At 40.3% G+C, this 22,111-nt stretch overlaps 2 protein-coding genes across 5 annotated transcripts; both read left to right on the top strand.

Annotated features, from left to right (window-relative positions):
* Positions 1-3,643: 3,643 nt before the first annotated feature.
* Positions 3,644-11,947, top strand: LOC310994118 (regulation of nuclear pre-mRNA domain-containing protein 1A-like). 2 transcript variants are annotated; one of them, XM_083982686.1, is made up of 7 exons: positions 3,644-4,052; positions 6,233-6,362; positions 6,939-7,045; positions 7,385-7,479; positions 7,741-7,867; positions 9,187-9,362; positions 10,839-11,947. In XM_083982686.1, the coding sequence occupies exons 1-7, from the start codon at positions 3,902-3,904 to the stop codon at positions 10,935-10,937; spliced, it is 885 nt and encodes a 294-aa protein (XP_083838812.1). In that variant the 5' UTR covers positions 3,644-3,901; the 3' UTR covers positions 10,938-11,947. The 2 variants fall into 2 exon arrangements, with proteins under 2 accessions (XP_083838812.1, XP_083838811.1); XM_083982685.1 differs by lacking the exon at positions 10,839-11,947 and having other exon boundaries at positions 9,187-9,646.
* A 275-nt stretch (positions 11,948-12,222) lies between these two features.
* On the top strand, positions 12,223-22,082 carry LOC310994056 (uncharacterized protein). Of its 3 annotated transcripts, none has more exons than XR_014595773.1 (13): positions 12,223-12,431; positions 12,733-12,801; positions 15,063-15,087; positions 17,901-17,987; positions 18,072-18,211; positions 18,324-18,443; positions 18,581-18,617; positions 18,786-19,710; positions 19,827-19,956; positions 20,187-20,252; positions 20,363-20,464; positions 20,579-20,820; positions 21,596-21,851. XR_014595773.1 is itself a non-coding variant. In XM_083982577.1 (13 exons), the coding sequence occupies exons 1-13, from the start codon at positions 12,378-12,380 to the stop codon at positions 21,850-21,852; spliced, it is 2,259 nt and encodes a 752-aa protein (XP_083838703.1). In that variant the 5' UTR covers positions 12,223-12,377; the 3' UTR covers positions 21,853-22,082. The 3 variants fall into 3 exon arrangements, 2 of the variants coding, with proteins under 2 accessions (XP_083838703.1, XP_083838704.1); XM_083982577.1 differs by having other exon boundaries at positions 20,574-20,820; positions 21,596-22,082; XM_083982578.1 differs by lacking the exon at positions 15,063-15,087 and having other exon boundaries at positions 12,229-12,431; positions 20,574-20,820; positions 21,596-22,082.
* Positions 22,083-22,111: the final 29 nt, after the last annotated feature.

Raw genomic sequence — 22,111 nt, 5'->3', positions numbered from 1 at the left:
AGGTGGTGTAGCACTGGGTGCTGTGCATAAAAGAAATACTCCATAAGGTCTCAAATAAATCCACCAAAGCTTCTGTTCTCTTTTGCAGCCAACGCTTTGTTGTAGAGGAAGTGAGTTTTACTCACGCATTTGTCCAGGCCATGTGTTGATAAAAGCATTTATACTTTTGTGGTTAAAAAAGCAAAGTATGTCTTATATTTTGTTATCTGTATTTTTCACCCATTTTTCTCTCTTTCATATTTTGTCCTCTTACAGCTTCTAAACAAATTGTTAATTTTTCAATGCAAAGATTTATGTTTGTATTTTTGTTTTGTATACTCTTGGATTGTCTTTTATTCACTTCCAGGTATAAAGATGCTATGTAATGGACTGACACTTGCAGGCACCCATAAAAGCAAAATCACAGGTGCATTCATGGAAGCTACTCTTCACTTGCAGAAGTTTCTTTGGTTCTCTCAATATTGAAACAGTTGGGTAATTTTGTGTTGCTTTTTGCTCAGGGCCAAGATGGAGCAAGGACTCGGTTGAGGGCAAAGCAGAGAAAAATAAAGCAGTGCAGCTGAAATGGACAAAAAGAAAGTCAAAGAAAAAGGTAAAGAAAGTGGCAAATACTGTGTTCAATGTCAGCCTGCCCCTGACCAAAGGTTTGGTGCTGCTGGAGAGGTCGGCTTTCCGTGAGGACAGCCCCCCCATGTCAGATTCACATTCACCGGCCTCAGACCTCACTCCATCGCCCAAGACAGAGGACTGTGACTTGGGCTATGATATTGAGCAAGACTTCTACAGTAGAGATGCAGAAGCGGATCAATACATGGGACCAGAGAGAATCTTCACAGACACTCCGTATCAAGAGGAGGACAGTTCATTCAGTATTAATGAAGACTTCAGGCAGTCTGAAGATGTTAATTGGACAAATGATCAAAAGGTTTATGGTGAGGGTAGTTATGGCACACAGCATGCTTCTCAAGAAGATACTAAGAACTTTGGAGACCTACAGAAAGAAAACAAAGAGTTGTCACATGCTGTGCACAACACTCAGGACTGGGCATCTTACAACTCTTCTTACAGACCTGAGGACGGTTATGCTTCACAGTGGTACAGTTCTGCTCCACAGAATCAGGTTGGAACAGGAGAGAAAGTGCCAAAAGAAGAGAAATGGGATATGAGCGTAGGTGCTGCTCAAAGTTATTACCAACAACAACCCCAAAACCAGTACATGGCAGCAGCTCATCCCAGTCATCTGACGGGTGGTATTGGGAATCATAGTTTGCCTGGTCAAACGATTCCCTATTCAAATGCTGCTTGGAACACCGGGTATCCTCAGCTAGATGCACCTGCTCACAGTGGCATCATGGCACCTCAGCCTCCTAGAGGACAGTCTCTTGAGACTGAGCAGAGATATCAGCAAACATACATGCAGTTCACTAGCAGCCAAGTTCACACAACTCCACAAAGCTATGTGGCGCAACCTGCAGCCTATCAAGGCATGTACATGGGCCACGGGGTAACGTCTGTCCCCAACTACAGTTATGATCTGAACTACAGTAATCTGTGTTATGGAGCCTACTCTGGACATAGTTACAGAGACACAGGGCCACCAGGTTTGATGCCAGGAAGTGTAGGAGGAGCACCTCCATTTGTGAGTGCATATCCCAATTTAAATTCAGCATACATGGCCACACCCTATAGAGACCAGAGCTCTACTCAAGGTAGTGGTCTCCCCTATTGAATGAAATCACATTTTGATGGTCAAGTTTGTGATTATGCTAATTTAAACTCTATATCTTATTTCTGTCAGAAGTGAGACTTCTATATGGTATGTTGCCTGCAGTGAGAGTTATAGCCTCTGACATCAGTATTTGGCTTTGTTGCCTTTTACTTGATCATTATTTGATGAGGATTGTATTTTTTATTCTATTTTGTGGTAGTAACACTGACAGGGATTTTCATTTATGTAAAATGTTAAAAACAGAACTTTTGAACTATAAACATGAAATGAGCATGCCTGATATAGAGTTGTATATATTTGTCAAGATAGCCTATGTTATTCTTATCTGAAAGTGTAAGGGACTTGATGCATACAGGCAGAATTAGAGATACTGAGATCATTTAAAATGAAAAGTGCTGGGATATTGCTAAGTTCATGTGTTCTGACCAAGTGAGGGTGAGAACCATTCAGTTATATTAAGCATCAAACTTTGTTTGTGTGGCAGCTGGCTGTTATACTTAAAAGTCACATTGTTAATACTATGGTTTGCAGTTGTCACTAAATGAATATAACTGCTAACCTGTATTTCTTTTGAACCGTTTTGCCAGGTCGACTGCATTTATGTATAAGCTGAGCCCAATGAACTCAATATGTTATGAAATGTCAAAGTGCTACAGAAGTAGTTGTTATAAAGCACTGCTGAAGTTATTTGGATTACTTTGCCCCTTTTTGTTGATTGTGTGCACCACTAACGATGTTGTATTTGTGTTGACTCTACGTAGATAAAAGTTTTCTTTGTTAGTGGGAGTTCAAATGTCTTTACGCAAAGACTGTTAAGTTCTTTTCGTGATGTACTGCAAGGCTCCTTTGATACAGTTACTTATGTATATGTTTATGAAGTTTGTTGTACTCTGGTTTCCTGGCCCAGCAGAGCACCTTTAACCTTTCACCAGCAATGCCCAAGTCTTCTAATGTTGAACTTCCATTCAATCAATCCAAGGTTAAATCAGCAGTATTGACTTAATAGAAATCAGATAACAGCATAATCACTAAGCAGTGATGCACCAGGTTGCTATGACCAAGATTTGGGAAATGATGCAAGTGATGATTATGTTGTGCTTTAAGAATGTTAGGCTTTGAAACATAAATCTCAAATGCAACTACCAACTGATTTGGTGCAGAATAAATGCTTTCTACACTTGATGTCTTTCTGTTTCATCATTTAAGAGGTTGAAATGTTTTGGACATCTTTATTAATCCCAAGAAGAACAATACATCAGCAGTTTACCCAGTCCATACAACCTTGAAGTAAGTAGATGAATACAAATTGGTTTTTGATCAGTTTTGATATATCGGTGAATGAGAAAGATACATAAGTTGAAGGTTATATGTCAGAATTCATATTGTTCATGCATGCTGTTCTTCCCTTCATATTTTAAGATCAGGATTCCCCTGATCTCCTCTTTAATTTTCTGCATCATTTTGTAAGATAAAATATCTAAATAGTAACATTTCCTTGAACATGGTTGGGAATACATGATATTCCTGGCCGATTATATCAGATCAGGGCAATGAAGGGTGAACAAAGATGTGCAGTCTGTCAATGATAATGGTTTAAATGCCGCATTTAATACGGAGAGTAATGTGAACATTGTGATGTCAGCGTGCAAGCTGCACAGTTACCGGCAGCGATATTCCTACAATAAACAGAGTAATTGCATCATATTACACAGACTGTGAGGTTTCATTTGGACTTAACAAGATACCTAGACCAAAATACATGTTTTACCTACACGACGAGGCCGAGCTCTTAATGCTTCGTCATATTTACCAGCCAGACGACTTGTCACAACGGGATCTATAATTTCCACTGGACTTGAACGCACCGTCGCTGTCACACGGAACTTGCGGAAGCGCTTCGTGTCTGCGCTGGTTTGTCCGAAGCGGAGCCTGCAGCAGGGCAGACCCCTTCCCCCCTCCTCTCCTCTAACTACCGAGACGACAGCGGCGGTGGTAGCCAGTTAGCATAAATACCGTGTCTTCACCATAGGAACGGTATCGTATGGCATTTACCTTGAATGGCTAAAAGTGTAGTAACGACTGGCTGGCTGTAGGTAGGTAAACAACATCTGGGAGGAACATTGGAGCTGCCTCTCCCGGTTTCTCACACTCCCCCCTGATCTCGTCGGTAATATGTCAGCTTTCTCTGAGGCGGCTCTAGAAAAGAAACTCTCCGAGCTCAGTAACTCCCAGCAAAGTGTGCAGACGCTGTCGTTGTGGCTCATTCACCATAGAAAACACTCCAAGACCATAGTCAACGTTTGGTTCAACGAGTTAAGAAAAGGTAAGGACGGTACGAGCTAAGCTAGTTCCTCGTGATAAAACACGGCTGTAGCATGTTTACACAACTTAGATGTAGCTCCTGGCTACATACGCTGGCTAACTTCGGCAATGCTGTTACTAAAATTACATTAAACCTGATTGACAACGGACTGTTGTTAGCAGAGCAGTTGCTAACCAACGCTAGCCAACTTTCAGTTCAAGGAGGTTTAACTCATCAGCATTGTCTTAACATCAAGGCTAACGTAGCATGTAACCACGTTATCCCCCCACTAACGCTGCTTTGTTTCTCTCGTAGCCATGTGAAGTCTAAAATGAAGACAGGTCAGCATGTTGACCCCGTGGTTTTTCTAAATGCATACATTGATGTTAGCTTTGGTAAACGAGTCTCTAATTGTTTAGCCCTGATGCGGCAGACAGAACCACCGAGCTGCTCTTTAAATTGACTCCCACTGTAGTGCACATAGTAAATGCATATTAAGATGGATTTTCCTTTAAGCTGTAGAAATAAAGATTACACCCAGTTAGCAATTGAGATCATGGCTATATATGTGTCAAATAAAAGTTGTTGTTGCTCATATTGATGAATTGATATTTCCACCCAACTCACCAGTTTCTGTCAGTCACACGATGAGTTTTAGCTTCTTCCAGGTCAAGAAAATGAGCTGATCATGCTCCATCATGTTTTTATTTATTTATTTTTAAATTAGTGTTAACTTTTATCAAAGACAAAGCCATGCAACACTGCCAACATTTAAGTTTTAGTGAACTAAATTAACATTGAATGCTAGAAATAACTGGGCCACCTGGATAGTAAGGTGATACTGGATCAGAAGGAAAACTTAGACTTAAATGTTATAAATTGGTCAGTGCGACTTGAGCTGTTTGGGTTTATTTGTCTCATTGAAGCTTTAGCTTCTCTGCCATTTGTTTTGTCTTGGTTTCGTTCCCTCTCTCCCTCTCCTTGTCACAGGAGCACAACAGTATGTCCCCTGAAACTTTACATAGATGTAAGATTTGTCAAAGTTAGTCATGGTCAGTTACTACTAAATGCGTAACTGTGTCAAGTAGTTCAGGCAGCATCATGATTTACAGCATACGATTTCACAGCTTTTTGGACTGATACTGAAACACTACACTGTAACCTCTGATCTGCTGTGGTAGTTGGATATTCTTTGTGTAATTTTATTTTTGCCTTATTGTCACAATAGGTTTATAAAACATGGTGTGCCACAACAAAAACTGATGCAGAGTGTGTAACCCAAAAAAAGGAGTGGCTGGTGGTGTTTGTGTGTGTGTCTTTTTAAAGATGCAACTCAAAGTGTGACTGATGGAGGTTTCAGACCACTAACCTGCCATTTATAACTGACTGACAGTAAATACTAGCTCTGAATTTAGATGCAGGTAGAGCTTCAAAACATCATCTTTTAGCTGCTTATGATATTATTTTAAATGATGATAAAAAGCCTGTTGTATGTTGGGTATTGCTGTAGCTAATAGAAGCCCTCTTTCCCTTAGGGTGCTCCTCAACAACCTAATGATATCTCAAGTGGATGTTGTATTTTAGGAGCTCTGTCTAAGGACCGAAAGTAGTGTGCAGTGTTAATAGCGATGGGGATAGAGATGGCACATTTTCTCTGGAGCTTTAAGCTTAGCTCAGTGTTGACTGTAACCTGTGCAAAAACAACAGACATACAAATGATCACCTGTCTGTTATCAATGTGCCATGGGGTCTTTGCTGGTGGAGAAAACACAAATAGAGAAGAAATATAAAAGAAACAGTTAAATTAAAGAAGAAGAAGAAGAAAAAAATGACCTCCGACATGAAGTTCTTCAGTGTTCCAGTCCTTGAGGCTTTCATGTAGCTATAGTGAAGAGTACCTGACTTAAGTGGGTGTTACATTATAGATTTTGCTCTTGTGATTATTTTCTATGAGGTTGATTTGTTCAACCCAGTTGGTTGTGTTGTGGTCTTGCTCGCTGGGAAAACATGCTGGTATCTTTTTCCTTTTTAAAAGTTTAATCAAATGATCATAAATAACATTTTGGTACGTTATCTGGTGATCAAAACACATCTGTTTCGTCCAAACCTTTAACTGTTTTGCTCAGCCTAATTGTCTGGGTTTGTGTCTCATATCCAAATTCTTCAATGTAATATGTGTGTCTGCATGTGAATGCTTGCAGCTCAGGTATCACGCAAGCTGACCTTCCTTTACTTGGCCAATGACGTCATTCAGAACAGCAAGAAAAAAGGACCAGAGTTCACCCAGGACTTTGCGCCCATCATCGTTGATGCATTCAAACACGTATACAGGTCAGATTCTACATTACTACAACAGCGATAAGTGTTGTTGTGTCGTGTGTTGTGTGATAGGTTCGTTTGTATCACTAATTGGCTATTCCTGAAGTTGAAGTTTACAAAGGAAAAAAGGGTCTCCCGCACCAAGCTGCTTGAAAAAGGTCCTGTGGACCGAAACATTGTTTGTTTTATTAAAGTCTTTTGCAAGTGACTTGACAGTGTGCGGGAGACCCTTTTTTCCTTTGTTCACTCCTAACCTATGCTCCAACGCACCTGTCTTTCAAGATTTTTTTTAGGTGTGCATCAGCCTCCACACCTTGACTGAAGTTGAAGTTTCAAATATTGAATTGCGCTAGAAAATGTTGTTGTTTTAAAATGAACAATTCAAGTAGCAGAGTGGTCAGACTTCTCCAATAATCGTTTCTGAAATTCTTAATTGAGATTGAGATTACTTTATCGTTCAGAATCAGGATGTAATATCTTTGAAACTTTGACGCAGCTTATGGCATGTATAGCATATTGGCAGTGAAAGGGCTGTTGAAACAAAGCAGTAAAAAGTGCGTGTCTGTTATGTGCTGTGTTCCTGTCCAGGGAGGGCGAGGAGGGCTGTAAGAAACAGTTGGGTCGGGTTTTGTCCATCTGGCAGGAGAGAGCCGTGTACGAGAACAACCTGATGGATCAGCTCTCGCAAGTCCTATGTAAGTTAATTCACGTCTAACCTGTAGTGGTACTGTATAGCTTCGAAGTAGCGCTCAACACCCAACCATGTCTATGTATGTACTTCTCACAACAACAAGTCAGTGTGACTGCTGCATATATACCCTACCAATCTGCAGCTTTGAACCTAATGTGCTTGCTTTGCCTCCTTTCTGTATGATGAATTTTCCTCTGTGGCTAATCGTCTTTACAACTGTGAAATTACACAGTTTCTCTGTATTTCATCATATAAAGTGTTCACCGTTTCACCGATGTTACTAAACCAAGTTCTATTTTTAACTTTTCGTTGCTTTTGCTTTTTTTTTTCTTGTAAATCACAGATGGAGAAAAGAAGGCGAAGAAGAGGTCATATGAGGAAATCCAGCCAGATGATGAGGACTTTGCCTCTCAGAGCTCCCCAGCTGAGCCCCCACAGGTGCTGCTCTAGACAAACAACGCAGCCATAAATACAGGATGCTAATGAAGTTGTGCTGTAAACCACATAGGATCATTTTATGATACTTGTCACAGTTGACACAGCAGCTTTTGGAAGGATGCGTCTCTTCATACTGTCTTTCTCTGCTTACCTGTCAGATGTTGTTCATGTTTGGCACATACTTAATCTTAACCAGTCATTTACCACGCTCTCCTCTTTCACTCCTCTCATCTCCTTTGTTCCTTTCACCTGCGACCTCAGACAGCGGAGTTAATCCGAGCTCTGCAGGAGCTTGAAAATGCAGCCTCTGGCGACTCAGTGCTGCGTCAGCGAATCTCTTCCCTTCCTGCTGAGGTGCAGGACACATCGCTGCTTCACAGGATCACAGGTGGGAGGCAGGACACAGGACATTATTGTGTACTTGAGTCACATGGAGCACTTTATTAGGAACACCCTAAAACACTGGGATCAGGCCTCTGCTTACATTTGAAACAGCCTCAGTGCTTCGTGGCTTGGATTGCATCACATTTCTGCAGATTTGTCTGCTGCAGATTCTTGCTCCCATTCAACCAAGTCTCAAAGATGTTCCTCTGGAGCTTGCTTTGTGACATTGCGTTGAAGTATCCTCAAGAACAGGGGTTTTCAGCATAAAGCTGAATCAGTGTGCTGCCCCTGACTTCTTGTTTTTGTTGGTCAGTGGCTTTCTGCTGCCTGAAGATAGCAGAACACATCTCTCACACCTCCTGCCATTTAAACAGTGTGGGTGCTGAATGGGGAAATTACAGCTGCATTTGGTTTGAAACTAGCAAAGACACTTGCAATGTGTTTCGTGCTGCTTGCCTCCAGGGTTGGGCAGAGCCGTGCTTCTTTGATGCAGACAGATGGTGCTGATGTGGGGAAGGGAAAAATCGATCAGAATTTAGCTAATCGGATAGTAACAAATCATTTTTATTATCTTATTATAATTTTTTTTTCTGCTTCACGTTCCCAGTCATTCTCCAGCACCCACACTTTGAAAACCGCTGCTTTAGAGGCTAAATTGCCACCAACCCTACTCAAATAGGCGAGGACAGTGAATGACAGGTATTAAGGAGCACAGAGTGTGCCAAGAAAACATTGCCCACACTATTACACCACAATCAGCAGGAGACTGGACTGTTGACCATCTGAATACCTCGGCACAAGTTCATCTGACCTGTCTGTTTGCAGTCTCGAACAGTCCTGTTGTTGTCGTGGTGGTGACTTCTGCTTTTGGCCAACAGGGATGAGAAACAACATGGACTTCTGCTATTGTAGCTCATCTACTTCATCTACTGACTGGATGAGAGTATAATTGCATTAAAAAGCAAATGTCCAGGTGTTCCTAATAAAGTGCTCGCTGACTGTACATTAAAATTTGAACTGAATGTTTTTTTTTTTTTTTTAAGTAGTTTAAAGCCTTTTAAAACATTATAAAGAGCTCACTTGTCTCCATCTCAAGAGACAAACACTACCGGCTGAAGATCATTTAAACAACACACTCGAACTAGAATGAGTAAAAAGTGCCCAAAATGCCTCAATTCATCATATGAAACAATGTTAGAGCTGCCAGTGATTGTTCGTCCTTGTCCGGGAATGGCAGATGTCTGAATTACCTCCAGCTGAACCCTCTGAAGTGGTTATCATTGAGCATTGTTCCCTGTTCTCTGTATGCTCTCTGTGATTCAGATAAAGAGTCGGGGGATCGTCTCTCCCGGCTGGTGGAGGAGGCCTGCATGCTGCTAGCAGACTACAGCGGTCGCTTGGCAGCAGAAATAGATGATAGGAGGCAGCTCACACGCACACTAACGGTCTTCCTGCAAAGCCAGAAGGACGGCCTGGTCCAGAACGAGCAGAAACTTGAAGTGCGTAAATCACTTTCTTTCTTTTCACTTATTTTATGTGTGTATGTCTTGTCTACCTCGCCTTTTGTGTCATTAATATCCATTCTCAGTGGTCATCCTCCATCTAGCAGCATGCTCACACAGCTTGTCTTCCTATGTTTTGAAGTAACATTTCTGTTTATGTATTTCAGCTGTTTCAGTCTTACTGCAGATTTCAATACAAGTCTTAGGCCTCATTGCATCGCCAAACAGGAAACATTCTCACACACGTCCAAGTGAGATTTTCCCATAGAGAATTACTTGAACCTTTTAGTTAGCTGAGGTCACTCACTGCGCACTTTCCACAAGATAAGAGTATCGACCAAAACAAATCCAGTCTTGTAGCGCTGAACCACTTATCTACAAAGTTTCTTGTTTTCCCGTAACCTTGATTTCTTTGTGGTGACAATAACTGTCCAGCCTTTATTCACAGGACACCAAGAGGATCTTGAATTTGTATCTTCACCCAGTCAAGTCTCTTGTAATAAAAAACTGAAAATAAAAACTGAAAATAATTTTGTGAGTGCTTTTATTTTGCTGTAACACCTGCAGTTGCTGGTGGTGTGTGCTGTGTTTGAAATTTCCATTTTAAGGATGTTCTATGCTAACAGCATTAACATTTTTTTCTTCTCTGGTATTGACACCCTCAAGGGTTGAAAAGAGCTAAGTTCAATAGAAGTTGCAGATGGAGGGAGGGAAACTCATTGTATAACAGGTCAAATCAAAATGTTAGAAGAGCAGAACAAAGTTTTAGGAATCTGGTATAGACACAAATAAATAGACAGTAGTGTATATTTATTATCCCCTGACCTGAAGAAATGTGTTTTGCTTGTACAACACACCCACACATCAGCTGTCCAACAATCATAACAAAGTAACACCTTAAAAGTGATGTAACTGGAGCAGAGATAAAAAACAACATCTTGAGTAACATTTGATCTTAATGTGTCTTTTTACTGTTAGAATAATTAGATGTACATGAATCAGGTGAAAGTCTTTCTTATGTCAGCTGTTTCATGGCCCTCTCTAGATTTCAAACACTCCATAACATGCCCTTTAGATGTTCGGTTCTCGATCAAGATATTAAACTGTAAACACCTCAGTCTGAGGTTGGAGGAGAGGAGAGTTATCTATGAACCTGAGGTAAATACAGTTAAATATAAACACATTTAAATCTCATCCTAGATACAGTAATTTGTAAGATGACTGATGAAGTCTATTACAACCTTTTGACAATTAATATGGTTTCTGTTTTCAATTGAGACACATTCTGTTATGTCACTAATATTTCTATTCTTATTTAGTTTTCATTTGTGTGATTGTGTCTTACCTCTGCTTCCTTGAGACAAATTGTATTCTTAAAATATTACTGATTTTAAGAAGAAGAAAAAAAAAATCACAACATTGCAAACATGTTTCTAGGTTTTGACAGACCTCTTCTGCTGTGGACTTTTTCAGGAATACAAACGTAAACTGGCGAGGGTGACCCAGGTCCGAAAGGAGCTGCGTTCGCGTCTGAACAATCTTCCAGGAGGACTCTACAACTCTTCTGACTGACCCAAGTTTCGCCTCCTGAAGTTTACACCTGACCCTCCTGCTACTAAAACATCTCAACATTGTTTCTTAGATACTTGATCAGCGACATCGCCACAGCCCTTTTGTTTTTGATTTTGGAAAGTGTCTGTATGGTGACTTATGGTTCTCATTCTGTCTTGGATAAATAATTTATCCACATGGCTTTTATTAACAGAAACGTCTTCTTTTTTTTTTCTCTCTGTCTGTGAGCTCATCTCTTTGTGCTGTATGTCACTGGTACACTTTACATGAAGATGTATAACAATCAGACACAGGCCTGTCATGCTCTGGCCCCTGCCCATCAAACTTTTACAGCTTTAAAGTAGTACGGATGATGCTGGTGACATATTTTTGTATGATAGTGACTTAAAATAATACACCAGAAAATACTCCTTTAGTGTGACCATTGTAATGATTTTCATTATTTGGATTGCTGTCATACTTTTAGTTTACTTAATTTTCCTCACTCCAGGTTGTAGATTATTGCAGCAGTTTTTCCAAATTGGGATAATTCATTTTATTGCCTCCGAAGCAAAATATGTTTTTGTTAAATAATTGGGAAACCATATTGTGAAGCTGAGTAGTATGCCATGTTCCTAAAAGCAAACACATGTGATTATAATTTACATAATGCCTCTTTGTGAGAGGGGTGTGTAAATCATTGGTAAGTGTACATATTCAAGATTGTATATAGATATGAAGGCGTTGTACCTTTAAGCGCTCATGATTTCCCTCCATGTGAACATGGCTTGGACGTGGTCATTCAGTCAGGTTATTGATTTTCTTCTTTACAATGATATGTTTGTAGTTGCCCATACCTACATGATAAGGAACTGCTGAGTGAAGGAGTCTGACGTCTTGTTAACTGTAACACTGTCCTCATAGTTTTATCCTTATGTCTACTGAACGCTGTGCTGCTGATGGTGCCTCGCAGCCGGAGAAGTGCCCCAGTTTTCAAAGCCAGGCCTGAAAAGCAGCTGTTTGTTTTTGTAACTATGGAGCAAATTATTCTAAGAACCAAATAAACAGAAAAAAAAGTATAAACCCTTTGCAGTCATGTCTGCTGTTTGTGACACTGAGCCGGTTATGCCACCAGGGGGCGTAGTAAAGGGACGTCTGTTGTCAACTTGTCCCAGTGTTTTCTACGATGTGCGCTCGTTTTGGACGCCTGGACAGCTTTCGGAGGAGGGCGGTGCGGTACAAAGACTGACCCCGCTCACGTGAGCTTCCTGTGGCCGACGACACGAGCTCACAGGAAGTTGTGTCAACGGAAGGTAACGTCTCGATGAAACAAACCACACACGCACACGAACGGATAGTGTTTTCAAACTATACATTGCAAATATAAACGTAAAGGTTACATCCAGTAGCTTACGTTTTCTAAGTTGTGAACATTTTGTTGTTAGTCGTTAAACTTCCAAAATGGACAATTTCGAGACGCCTTACGACGTTGAAGCTGAATTCATTGAGTGCACGGTAAGATAGCTAACGTTAGCTTCACCTGCTAATGTGACACGGTTCGAGAAAGAAATAAAACATGATTTACAAGTGCTAATGACTATTTACACTCGGTTGATAGATAATAAGCTAATTATACTAAATTGGTTATACTAAACCACAGTATACTTGTAGTTATACAATATACTTGTGGTTTAGTATTCAGTGATTAATGCTCAGTTCGTAGTTTAAGATGCTGCTCACCGAGAGAATTCATCCATTTTTGCTCCACCATTGTTTGTTGCTATTGCAGGGAATAATGTTTTCTGTTTCTCTCCAGGTCTGTGATAAATCCATAAGAGGAGAAACCTTGTACAAGATCCACCTGACCACATCAGGGCACTTAAAGGTACACAGCACTATTTACTAGTGCAGAGAGCTATGTAATCTGAAATTTGTGTTGAATATTAACATATGAAATAGCTACTCTGTGATAAATTAATGGTAATGGTTAACAAGCTATTTCACTGCGACTATTGCTATTGTTAAATTTAAGCTGACGATTTTTCCTTGCATGTAACAACACATTTTCAACAGGCTCAAGGTAAAACTCACAGTTAGAAACAAAAGGTGTCATCCCACTGTCTTCACAAGCTGTGGAGATCTCTGGACTGTTGGTTTTTTCTCTCCGTGTGTATCCTGCAGTTCTTCCTCCCTCAGTCCTGCCGTCTTGTGTCATAGTAAAAACAATCTGGTGGGTAAGTCCCACATCAGTGATAACAGGCAAGTGCTGAACATTTCTTCTGAGTGAGGCTTGAAACTGAGATTTTGGGCACATTTGCAACTGCATCTTTCATGTCTGAGCATTCAGGAACTTCTCTTGCTACAAGAAACCAGCAGGCTCTTTGACCTTTGTGAAGACAACGTGCTGCGCATCCAGGATGACTATGATGTCTTTGATTGGTGCACCCTTCAGTGGGCATCATAGTGACAGCTATATGACTTGATCTCTGTTTTCTTAGTCTTCTTCATCATCATCATCATCATCATCATCATCATCATCATATGTGGACAGTTGTGATCGACACAAGGATTGCAAGATTCATGTTTTTGAACAACCTGCTGGGTGACTGATCTGTGTCACTCTTCTTTTAATAGTTTGTTTTAAATGAAGGACATCCTAGAGTCACTGTCCCACATCCACTCTCTGGAAATTTTCTCCAGCTCCCTTGGGAAATTCACCAGGTCAGGATCTTGCAAGATTTTTTGAACTTTTATTCCATCACCATTGATTTGACCAAAACTTGCAACACACTAAGGTTTAGAACATGTGAATTTGTTCTTGCACATGACTACATCTCACATCCTTCCCTGAAGATTCATGTTTTGGTGGGCAAGTTGGACAACTTGCTTGATTCTCAGTGGTTTCCAGTTTCTACTACTGGGAAGCTGAACATGGAAGACTAATAATGCATAAACATGGACTGTACTCTGACAAACCGGGCATCACAGTTGCAAAGATGCTGCCCACTGTGCCCAGGCATAGAAGCCTCAGTCCTCAGTTGGTTGTCCAAAAAGGATCCGTTCAGCGTACTGCTGCATGGTCAGCTGCGTTTTGGAAGAGCTTTTGAGCTTCTTGCACTTGAGGTATATGCCCTTGTCTGAAGAAAACTGATGATGACCTGTATGTCTTGCATGAGTCTGGAGGGATGATGTCTGATCAAAACAGATTTTACATGGTGTTTGACAATTAAAGGCTGTACTATACACACACACACAGATGAATCCATTGGGATCCATGTGTGAATGAAGCTTAAACATCAGTTTATGGCCCTGTTTACACGACAACGCTCGCGGATGAAAACGACAAAATATTTAATCGGATGTGCCTTTCATTTAGATGGCGACGGCGTATTGGGGGCTTGAAAACGCAAAAAAGTGAAACCACCCTACAGAGTGGAAATCTTAAAAACTCTCCACCGTTGCGTCCTTGTGTAAAGGGTGTAAACGCAAAAGTCTGCTATGATTGCTATGACCTGTGGAGGGCACGGAGGGCAGCATTACGATTGCCGGCGTACAGCCTGCCGGAAATCAAGAAGAAGAAGAAGAGGAAAACACACAGGTGTGCGGACTTGGTGGTGTTGTGTGTTGCACACAGATTTCCACCCCAAAAACGCTCGTCTAAACGCGGAATAAAAAGTGAAGACGCGACGCCACTTTTGCATTTTCTGTTCGGGTCGTTTCCGTTTAAACGTAGCCTATGTCTCCTCTTGTTTGTACTGAAGAAAGAAGAAACCTTGCAACTAACTACTTCTCTCCACACAGACAGCCATTTCACATAAAATTTGGTCTTTAAGTATTGCAATAACCTTCTCTTAATAAAACAGCTAAATATTTACAGTTACAAGCAGAAGGACACACCCTCAAGTACTTAACTGCTTTCTTTTCAAATATACTAGGTAAAAAAAAAAAAAACTTAAAAGAAGACAGGTGAGTTTATGTACCTTTACTGCACCTCAAGTGGTTTTAGTGAAAATAACATGCTAAAACATATTTTTGTGTCCATGACATAATGGTTCTGTTTTTAGCAGTGGTGAACCCTAACCATTGTCCTGTTTAACCCAGTACTGATTGACTTGATTTTTGTTGCTCTCCTTTTATTCCTGGCAGAAAGTGGAAGCCCTTGTTGCTGCGGGTAAGTAGACTTCATCTTCAGCCCTGTTATTTTGTTCTATTCTGGCCAAGAGTGTATTTGCTGTCTGTTCAGATGAAGGTAACAGAGGTCAGTCTACTCTGTTGCTGGTTTTTTATGGACAGCATTTTTATTGCATTGGTTGTGATCCCCGTAGAATGCTTTGAGAAACTGGAAAAAAAAAAATCAAAGAACATGTCATGGTTTGGACTGGATTATATAAAAAATGTTCCAGCACTCTAAAAACTGAAATACACAAACGTCACGGTTCCTCCTTAATTAAGGGAAACTTCGACTTGCCTGCACAGAGCCCTGACCTTGCCCCTTGAAGACGGGTGGGATAATGGGTTTTCAAACTTGTTTTCCAAGATCAGCTCCAAACTCACTGATGCGCTTGTGGCTGATTGGGAACAAATTCAGTCCAGTTTCTAAAATCTTATGGAGACGATCTGCTGCTATAGCAGTAGATTTATGCCCATAGTTTTGGAATAAGATGTTGAACATCACACATGTGTCATGTACTGCTATGCACATACTTGACATAGAGTCTATGACTCATTGGCACAAATGATGTGCCGGAACTGGCCCAGCACTGGTTTGATGGTGGGTACTGAAACTGGGCAAAGGTTTCTGGAATGCAGCTGACTGGAGCTGATTTGATTGTTGAAATCAGCCAAGTCTATGTGCCCAAAACAAAGGACAGCAAGAGTTCCACTTTGTACCTTGTGTGGTTTTTGGTAGATGAATCATTCAAAACTCTGTGAAGACTGTGAACCCCTCTGTCTTTTTATTATAGGGCAATCCTTATATTCTGGGCATCTGCAATGTTTACCAGTTGGCTGTGCAACATCATGTGTAGTCCCGTCAAGTCACTGTATATTTGGTTTAAAATTACCCCAGTTTCGACTGAGGGGCTTGTACATTTACCAGCAGCAGAATGCTGACAAGGCTACCAGTGCGACTGGATCTAGCCTCAGATGCAATGGTATTAGGCAAATAGGTAGCATGCAAGCTGGGCTCAGTGCACCATACGCAGGGCATCTTCCACTGTGTGTCCTTGTTTTACTGGACTGTGTGGACACAACTGGTTGGACTGGAGACTGGTTTTCCCCACAAATGGAGATTGTGCCGCCTACTGATGCCCTCGGGGGTCAACATGTTATTCATAAACGTCATTCATCCGCCCATCAATCAAATGGGCGGCAATTAGTGAAAGAATGCAGTATAGGCCAACCTACATGTCTCCCCAAATGTCTATACATTTGGCCACCATGTTTGGTGGCTATGTATTAGACAGAGCAGGATCACATCCAGTTGATTTGTGACTGCATCATTAATGAGTGCACCAACACGCAGCTGCAATGATCCTGACTTGGCTGGTGCCTGGCTACTGAAATAGATGATGAAAGATGCAAGTAATCATCTCATCAGGTTTATGCAGAGCATGCATGCATCCTTGCACATCAAACAGTCTGACTGTTTGATCCAACTTTCTGTTTAGAGGAGGGTTGAAATGCAAAAAAACAAAAATACATTCATGCCGCTTTGCGTATGAAAAAAATAGCGACAAATTCTTCCAAGAGATACTTGTGCACGTTTTTGAACATGCAGCCCCAAAGAAGCATGTTCCAAAGTCACCTGACAAAACAAATTGTAGAGGAAAAATTGGTTTCCTCTACTCTAGGGATAATGGAGTGGTAGTTTTACTTCTCTAAGATGGATGTCACAGGAGGCCGAGGCCTCTCTTTCTTGCAAAGTAAGTTTTTTTTATACAATGAAAGCATCGTTGTCAACATTTTTTTTTTATCGGCTGTCGTAATGATTTCAGAAGATTTCATCCCATGTTTGTATCAAAGAGATCCCGTCTGTGTTGTATGTAAAGCAGTTAGTTAAGCTGCTGTTAAATTTGAAAATTAAAAATAAGGATGTGCTGTACTGAGAACTAAGCAAAACGAGTCAGTCTGTACCAGGTTTAATATAATTAAGTAAAACTATCAGTGAAAAAATAATTTAGTAAACTGAAATATAAAATAAAAATGACAATTTTTCCAAAAACGAGAACTAAATAAAAACTACTATAAACAATGCAAAACTAAACTGAATTGTAGATAACATTAGCTTATTTATTTTTATTTTATTTAACCTTTATTTAACCAGGAATAATCCCATTGAGATTCAGAATCTCTTTTGCAAGGGGGTCCTGGCCAAGAAAGCAGCACAGTACATCCACATTTAGACATCAACAAAACAAACATAAAAACAGCTAAAAGTTAAAACTTAGTTTTAGTATTCTTAGAGATGGCAAAGTTGCAGGAAGAAAACTGCTCAATATGGGACTACTTCGAGTACGACCCACAGGTAGATATTAAAGAGTGAATGTAACGTGATGAGGATTTTTTTTTTTTTTGTATTTTCTTTTTGGCTTTTTTTTGGCTTTAATTGATAGTTCAGTAGATAGACAGGAATGTCTATCGCCACCGCCCCAATGTGATGAGGATTTGAGGACTGATGGGAACATTTATGGGATCCCACAAATTTGAAAGTTCATCTTCAGAGGTCTCACAGAGGCTACCTGGGGGGAAAAAAAAAAAACTAAACTAAAACTGCTTAATCACTTATTGAACTAACTAAAACTAAACTGAAATAAAAGAGCAAACTGAAAAACTAAATAAAAATATAAACTAAGGAAAATTTTTAAACTATAATAACCTTGGTCTGACTCTGTACACATGATATATGATATATAAAATACATTCTACACTTAAAATCATCTCTGATATTTTCCTTTGCTAACTACCAGTGTTTTGGTTTCTTAGGTGCTGCAGTCAAACAACATGCCATACCAGAATTTATGGATATTTTACAGTATCTGGACTACTTGAAGCTTGATGAACCCATCATCGGTGAGTACTTTGATACAACATTTAAAAATAAACAATCAATTTAAATTTAATTGTGATTTAAAATTATTTGGTTTTATGCCTCAGGTTTGAGCTATTTGGATGAAGTCCCCGGAGATGACAAGCACCCCGGCCCCTGTTATGCCTGTAAGCTGTGTCACATGACTACGAACCTACCAGAAATGGTCCACCATGTGATTGGACGTAAACACAGGCAGAAATATGTGGTAAAGCGCTGTCGAAGTTTTCAGAAATCTATATATAAGCCCTTTGAGTGTTTGGTTTGCTTTTCAGCTGACAGGACTGAAGTGTGACTGTCTTATTTTTGTGTTCATGCAGGAATTGAAACGGCCAGACTTGGTGACCTGGGATAAACAGTCCATCATAACCCAAGGAGGAAAGATCATACGAACCAGAGCAGAAATAATAGAGAGACAGGATGGACGAGGAAATCCAAATGTGAGCCACGCAGCTTTCAGTAACTAGTCATTTTTAATGAAGATATTAAATTGCATTTGTTTCATTTCAATAGTTTTCATTTTAAATTATTTTAGAGGTTAACATATGCTCTTTGTGATTTATTTTTTGTGTTTCAGCCAATGGCCAAAAGAGGGACTTCAAACTTTCCAAGAGGTACACTTTTAAATACAGTTGAATGCTGCAAATATACGCAATATTGAATTTGATATCTAACAACCACTATAAAAAGAATTTGTCATGGAGCTATTCATAGTGAAAATGCAAATGAATCTATAATAAGTTGTATTTTACTGAAACTGTGTGTTTACTCCTGTTTCACAGTTCAATCAAATCAGGAGCAAAATAGGGGCCGAAATAACACCCAGAGTTTCACACAGCGAGATGTACCACCACATCTACCAAAGTTCAATGATGATAAACCTTTTCACCAGGGGAGGTATCCCTCAGTTTACCCCGATCCACCATCATTCCACCCAAGTGAAACTTACATGAACAGAGGCAGACAGATGTACCAACCGGAGGACACTCTCAGCCGTGACTACATGGAAGAAGACCTGCAAGGGGGCGATTACAGGGAAAGTAATATGCACGGACAAGAATACGAAGAGGAATATGTTCAAGAGCCGTACAATCCTGGTGGTGTTTCCAGGTATGATCCTAGGGATGAGATGCCAATGCCTCGTGGCCAGCCTCGACAGGTTGGGTTGGGTTACCCTAAAGAGGCTCCTCCTATCAAAGGCCCCTTCCCAGAGAGAGATGCTCTGAAGGAGTTCTACACTCAGGAAGTTCGACGCAGGCAGATGAATTCTGAGTATCAGGCGTCACAGCAGACATACCCAGAAGATAAACAACGGTGGCCCATGGAAAGGGAATCTGGCAGATATGATGGTATGAACAGAGCAAGTAGGCAGGGATCAACTGAATCAGAGGCCAAGAGACGGAGCTTTGCCACACCTTCTGAGAGTGATGATCCCCATGATCATTTATTCAATATTATCAAAGATTATCAGCACAAACTGAGAGAACCACGTGAAGAGGTAGCAGTTGCTAACCCTGGGCTAAGCAGAACAGGACCCCCTTCCTCCCATAGACAAGTGGAAGTTACCAGGACCATGTCTGGCATCCCAGAGCCATTCAGGCGCTTTCTGACGGGGGCCTCTGATGATGATGACGGACATGGTAAAAGGAAAAGAAAGAGTCGCTTCTCTGATGCCACAGCAGAGGAGGTGGAGATGACGAAGGAGATGTGAGTGATAACATCCCCGGTCATTTATCTGTAAAACATTAGAAACGTGAATCTTTTAAATTGTTTGACTGAATGGTATGTTTTTTCATCTCCAAATGTCTGTTTTATTCTCGAAGGTTTGGTGATGAATATGGACCTCCAAATCCAAAGTTTGGTGGTCATCCCAGACCAGTTGGTACACCACGACCACAGAGACCTGAAACCCATGGAGCACAACAATATCCTGATCCCTACACAGAATCACAGGTAATCTGTCATGACATTAAGCTATTCTGATGAAATAGTATCCTACCAATGAATTCATATGAATAGTCCTTTTGTACACCATAGAAACACACATTTCTTTCTCTGTATGTCCCTGTACTGGTCCACAGCCTGGGGATTGGGGACCACTACTGTTTTCTACTTCCAACTATAGAAATAAAAGAACATGATGCTCTTATTTAACATAACTGATGTCAAACTTGTTGTTTTAGAGCCCACATCATTCTGAGATGTACCAAAGAGGTGGCTCTGGGTCAGAGAGTGTCTTTGACATGCTGGTAAGGTTGTAAAGTGAAAAGTATTTGCAACATACACAAGCAGAGAGGTGTCTGCTATGCAAGGGGGATCTTAACCACATCTTTTTTCCATGTCACTTTTCCCCTTCAAGAAAAATATTGAAATTGAGAATGCAGAAGAAGCTGACTTCCTGAAGAATAAACTTTGCAGCCTCCTGAGAGAATTCAAGTCCAAAAAGTCAGACAGTGCTGTGGTAGGTGTCACTGTGCACATGGCCAGTCTTTCTAATAAATATGCGCTTTAATTCTGTCCCTTTGCAAAACTGTCGAAATAAATTAAAGAGGAATTTGTTTCTGTTGTAGCAAAGAAGCCAAAGTGGAGCTGTTGTCAACAACAATTACAGCAGCTTAAAGCCAGACTCACAGCTGTCTCCACAACAAAAGTATGAAAGAAGCCTCAGAGAGGATTTAGACCTCAGACAACCGCAAGACTATTGTTTCCAAGATGAAAACAGAGGACGAGGCTGGAAGCAGCCTGAGTATATGCCTGATGAGCAACTCCAGGAATACCATGAGGAACCCAGACTCACAAGTAGAGGCCAGTATGGAGGTAATTTGTCAATACAAACTGTTTAACTTGATATCAATAATTGTATCTTTGCTCTGTAACAGGCATTAATGTTCATAAATAACTCAAATGTTAAAGGGATAGTTCAACTTTTTTGAAGTGGGTTTGTAGAGCTACAAATGGCCATTAAGAAAACTAGATGCAATAGAAAGGGCTCTGCTCTCCCCCACTGAGAAACATCGACACATCGCGCTGCACTGAGACACAGGCAGTATGTTGTCAACGAGGGACAATTAATCAGTCTCAAAATATTACACCAGTTTAAGAGTATGATCTAATTCATTTAAATTCATTGAACATTATAAAAAAAATATATATATAATACTCCTCGTATGTACCTATGCACTCTATGACTGTTGGGCATTTGATAAATACAAGTTATAAAAAAAAAGAAGAAAAAAGAGTACGATCTAAAGTAAAATTTTACAATGCATTGGTTGGTCGAAAAAAAGTTTATCTGGAACTAACCAACTCACTCGGTACTCCTCCACACAGGCAGGCTCCTTTCTACTGCATATAGTGTACTTAATGGGCATTTATAGCTCATACAAACCCACTTCAAAAAAGCAGAACTATCCCTTTTAAGGTCTGTATATCGGTCATATTTGATGAAATATTCCTCATTAAAAGTATCATAGAAAAACAGTGAAATTTGTTGTTCATCTTGTGATGAACAGTACGCTACAGTTGCTGGTTTCCACTCTCAAAAATGAATTTTTCCCACGTCCCTTTATAAGTTCTTCTTTTTGAATTCCAGAGGTTTCTGGGTTCTCTGAAACGTCTTGGACGCCACATGCTACCCACTCAGATGAGCCAGGATATTATCGTGAAAGGTTTCAAGAACCCACGCACCCTCAAGAATACCACCCTGCTACTAAGGAGTATTTTGACTCTCGCTCATCTGCATCAACTCTACACATGGAACAAAATCCCAGGATGCACAGGGGCCCTCAATACTCCAAGAACCTTGACAAAATTACCTCCACCCTCCTGGAGCTCGTGGCAAGAAAATAGTCATCATAAAAATGTACATACATTCACATATGTTTATGATACTGAAATTGTGAATTGTTGTGAAATTACCTTCCATTTTTTGTGTTATTTGCCTTGACTTTGACTTTTACGAAGTTGTTTCTTTTCAAAAAATTTCAAGCATCATTGTTTATGTAAACATTAAAACATTTGTCTACTACAGCTGTAATGTCTGCTAAAATTTCTATTAGCACCAGCAATAGTATTGTCAGTTTTACAATATTAGTCTTTATCTGTATAT

The sequence above is a fragment of the Trachurus trachurus genome (assembly GCF_905171665.1).
Source record: "Trachurus trachurus genome assembly, chromosome: 11".
In the NCBI taxonomy this organism is placed as follows: domain Eukaryota; kingdom Metazoa; phylum Chordata; class Actinopteri; order Carangiformes; family Carangidae; genus Trachurus; species Trachurus trachurus.
Note: the sequence above shows the minus strand (reverse complement) of the source record. Positions and strands in the feature narration are given on the sequence as shown.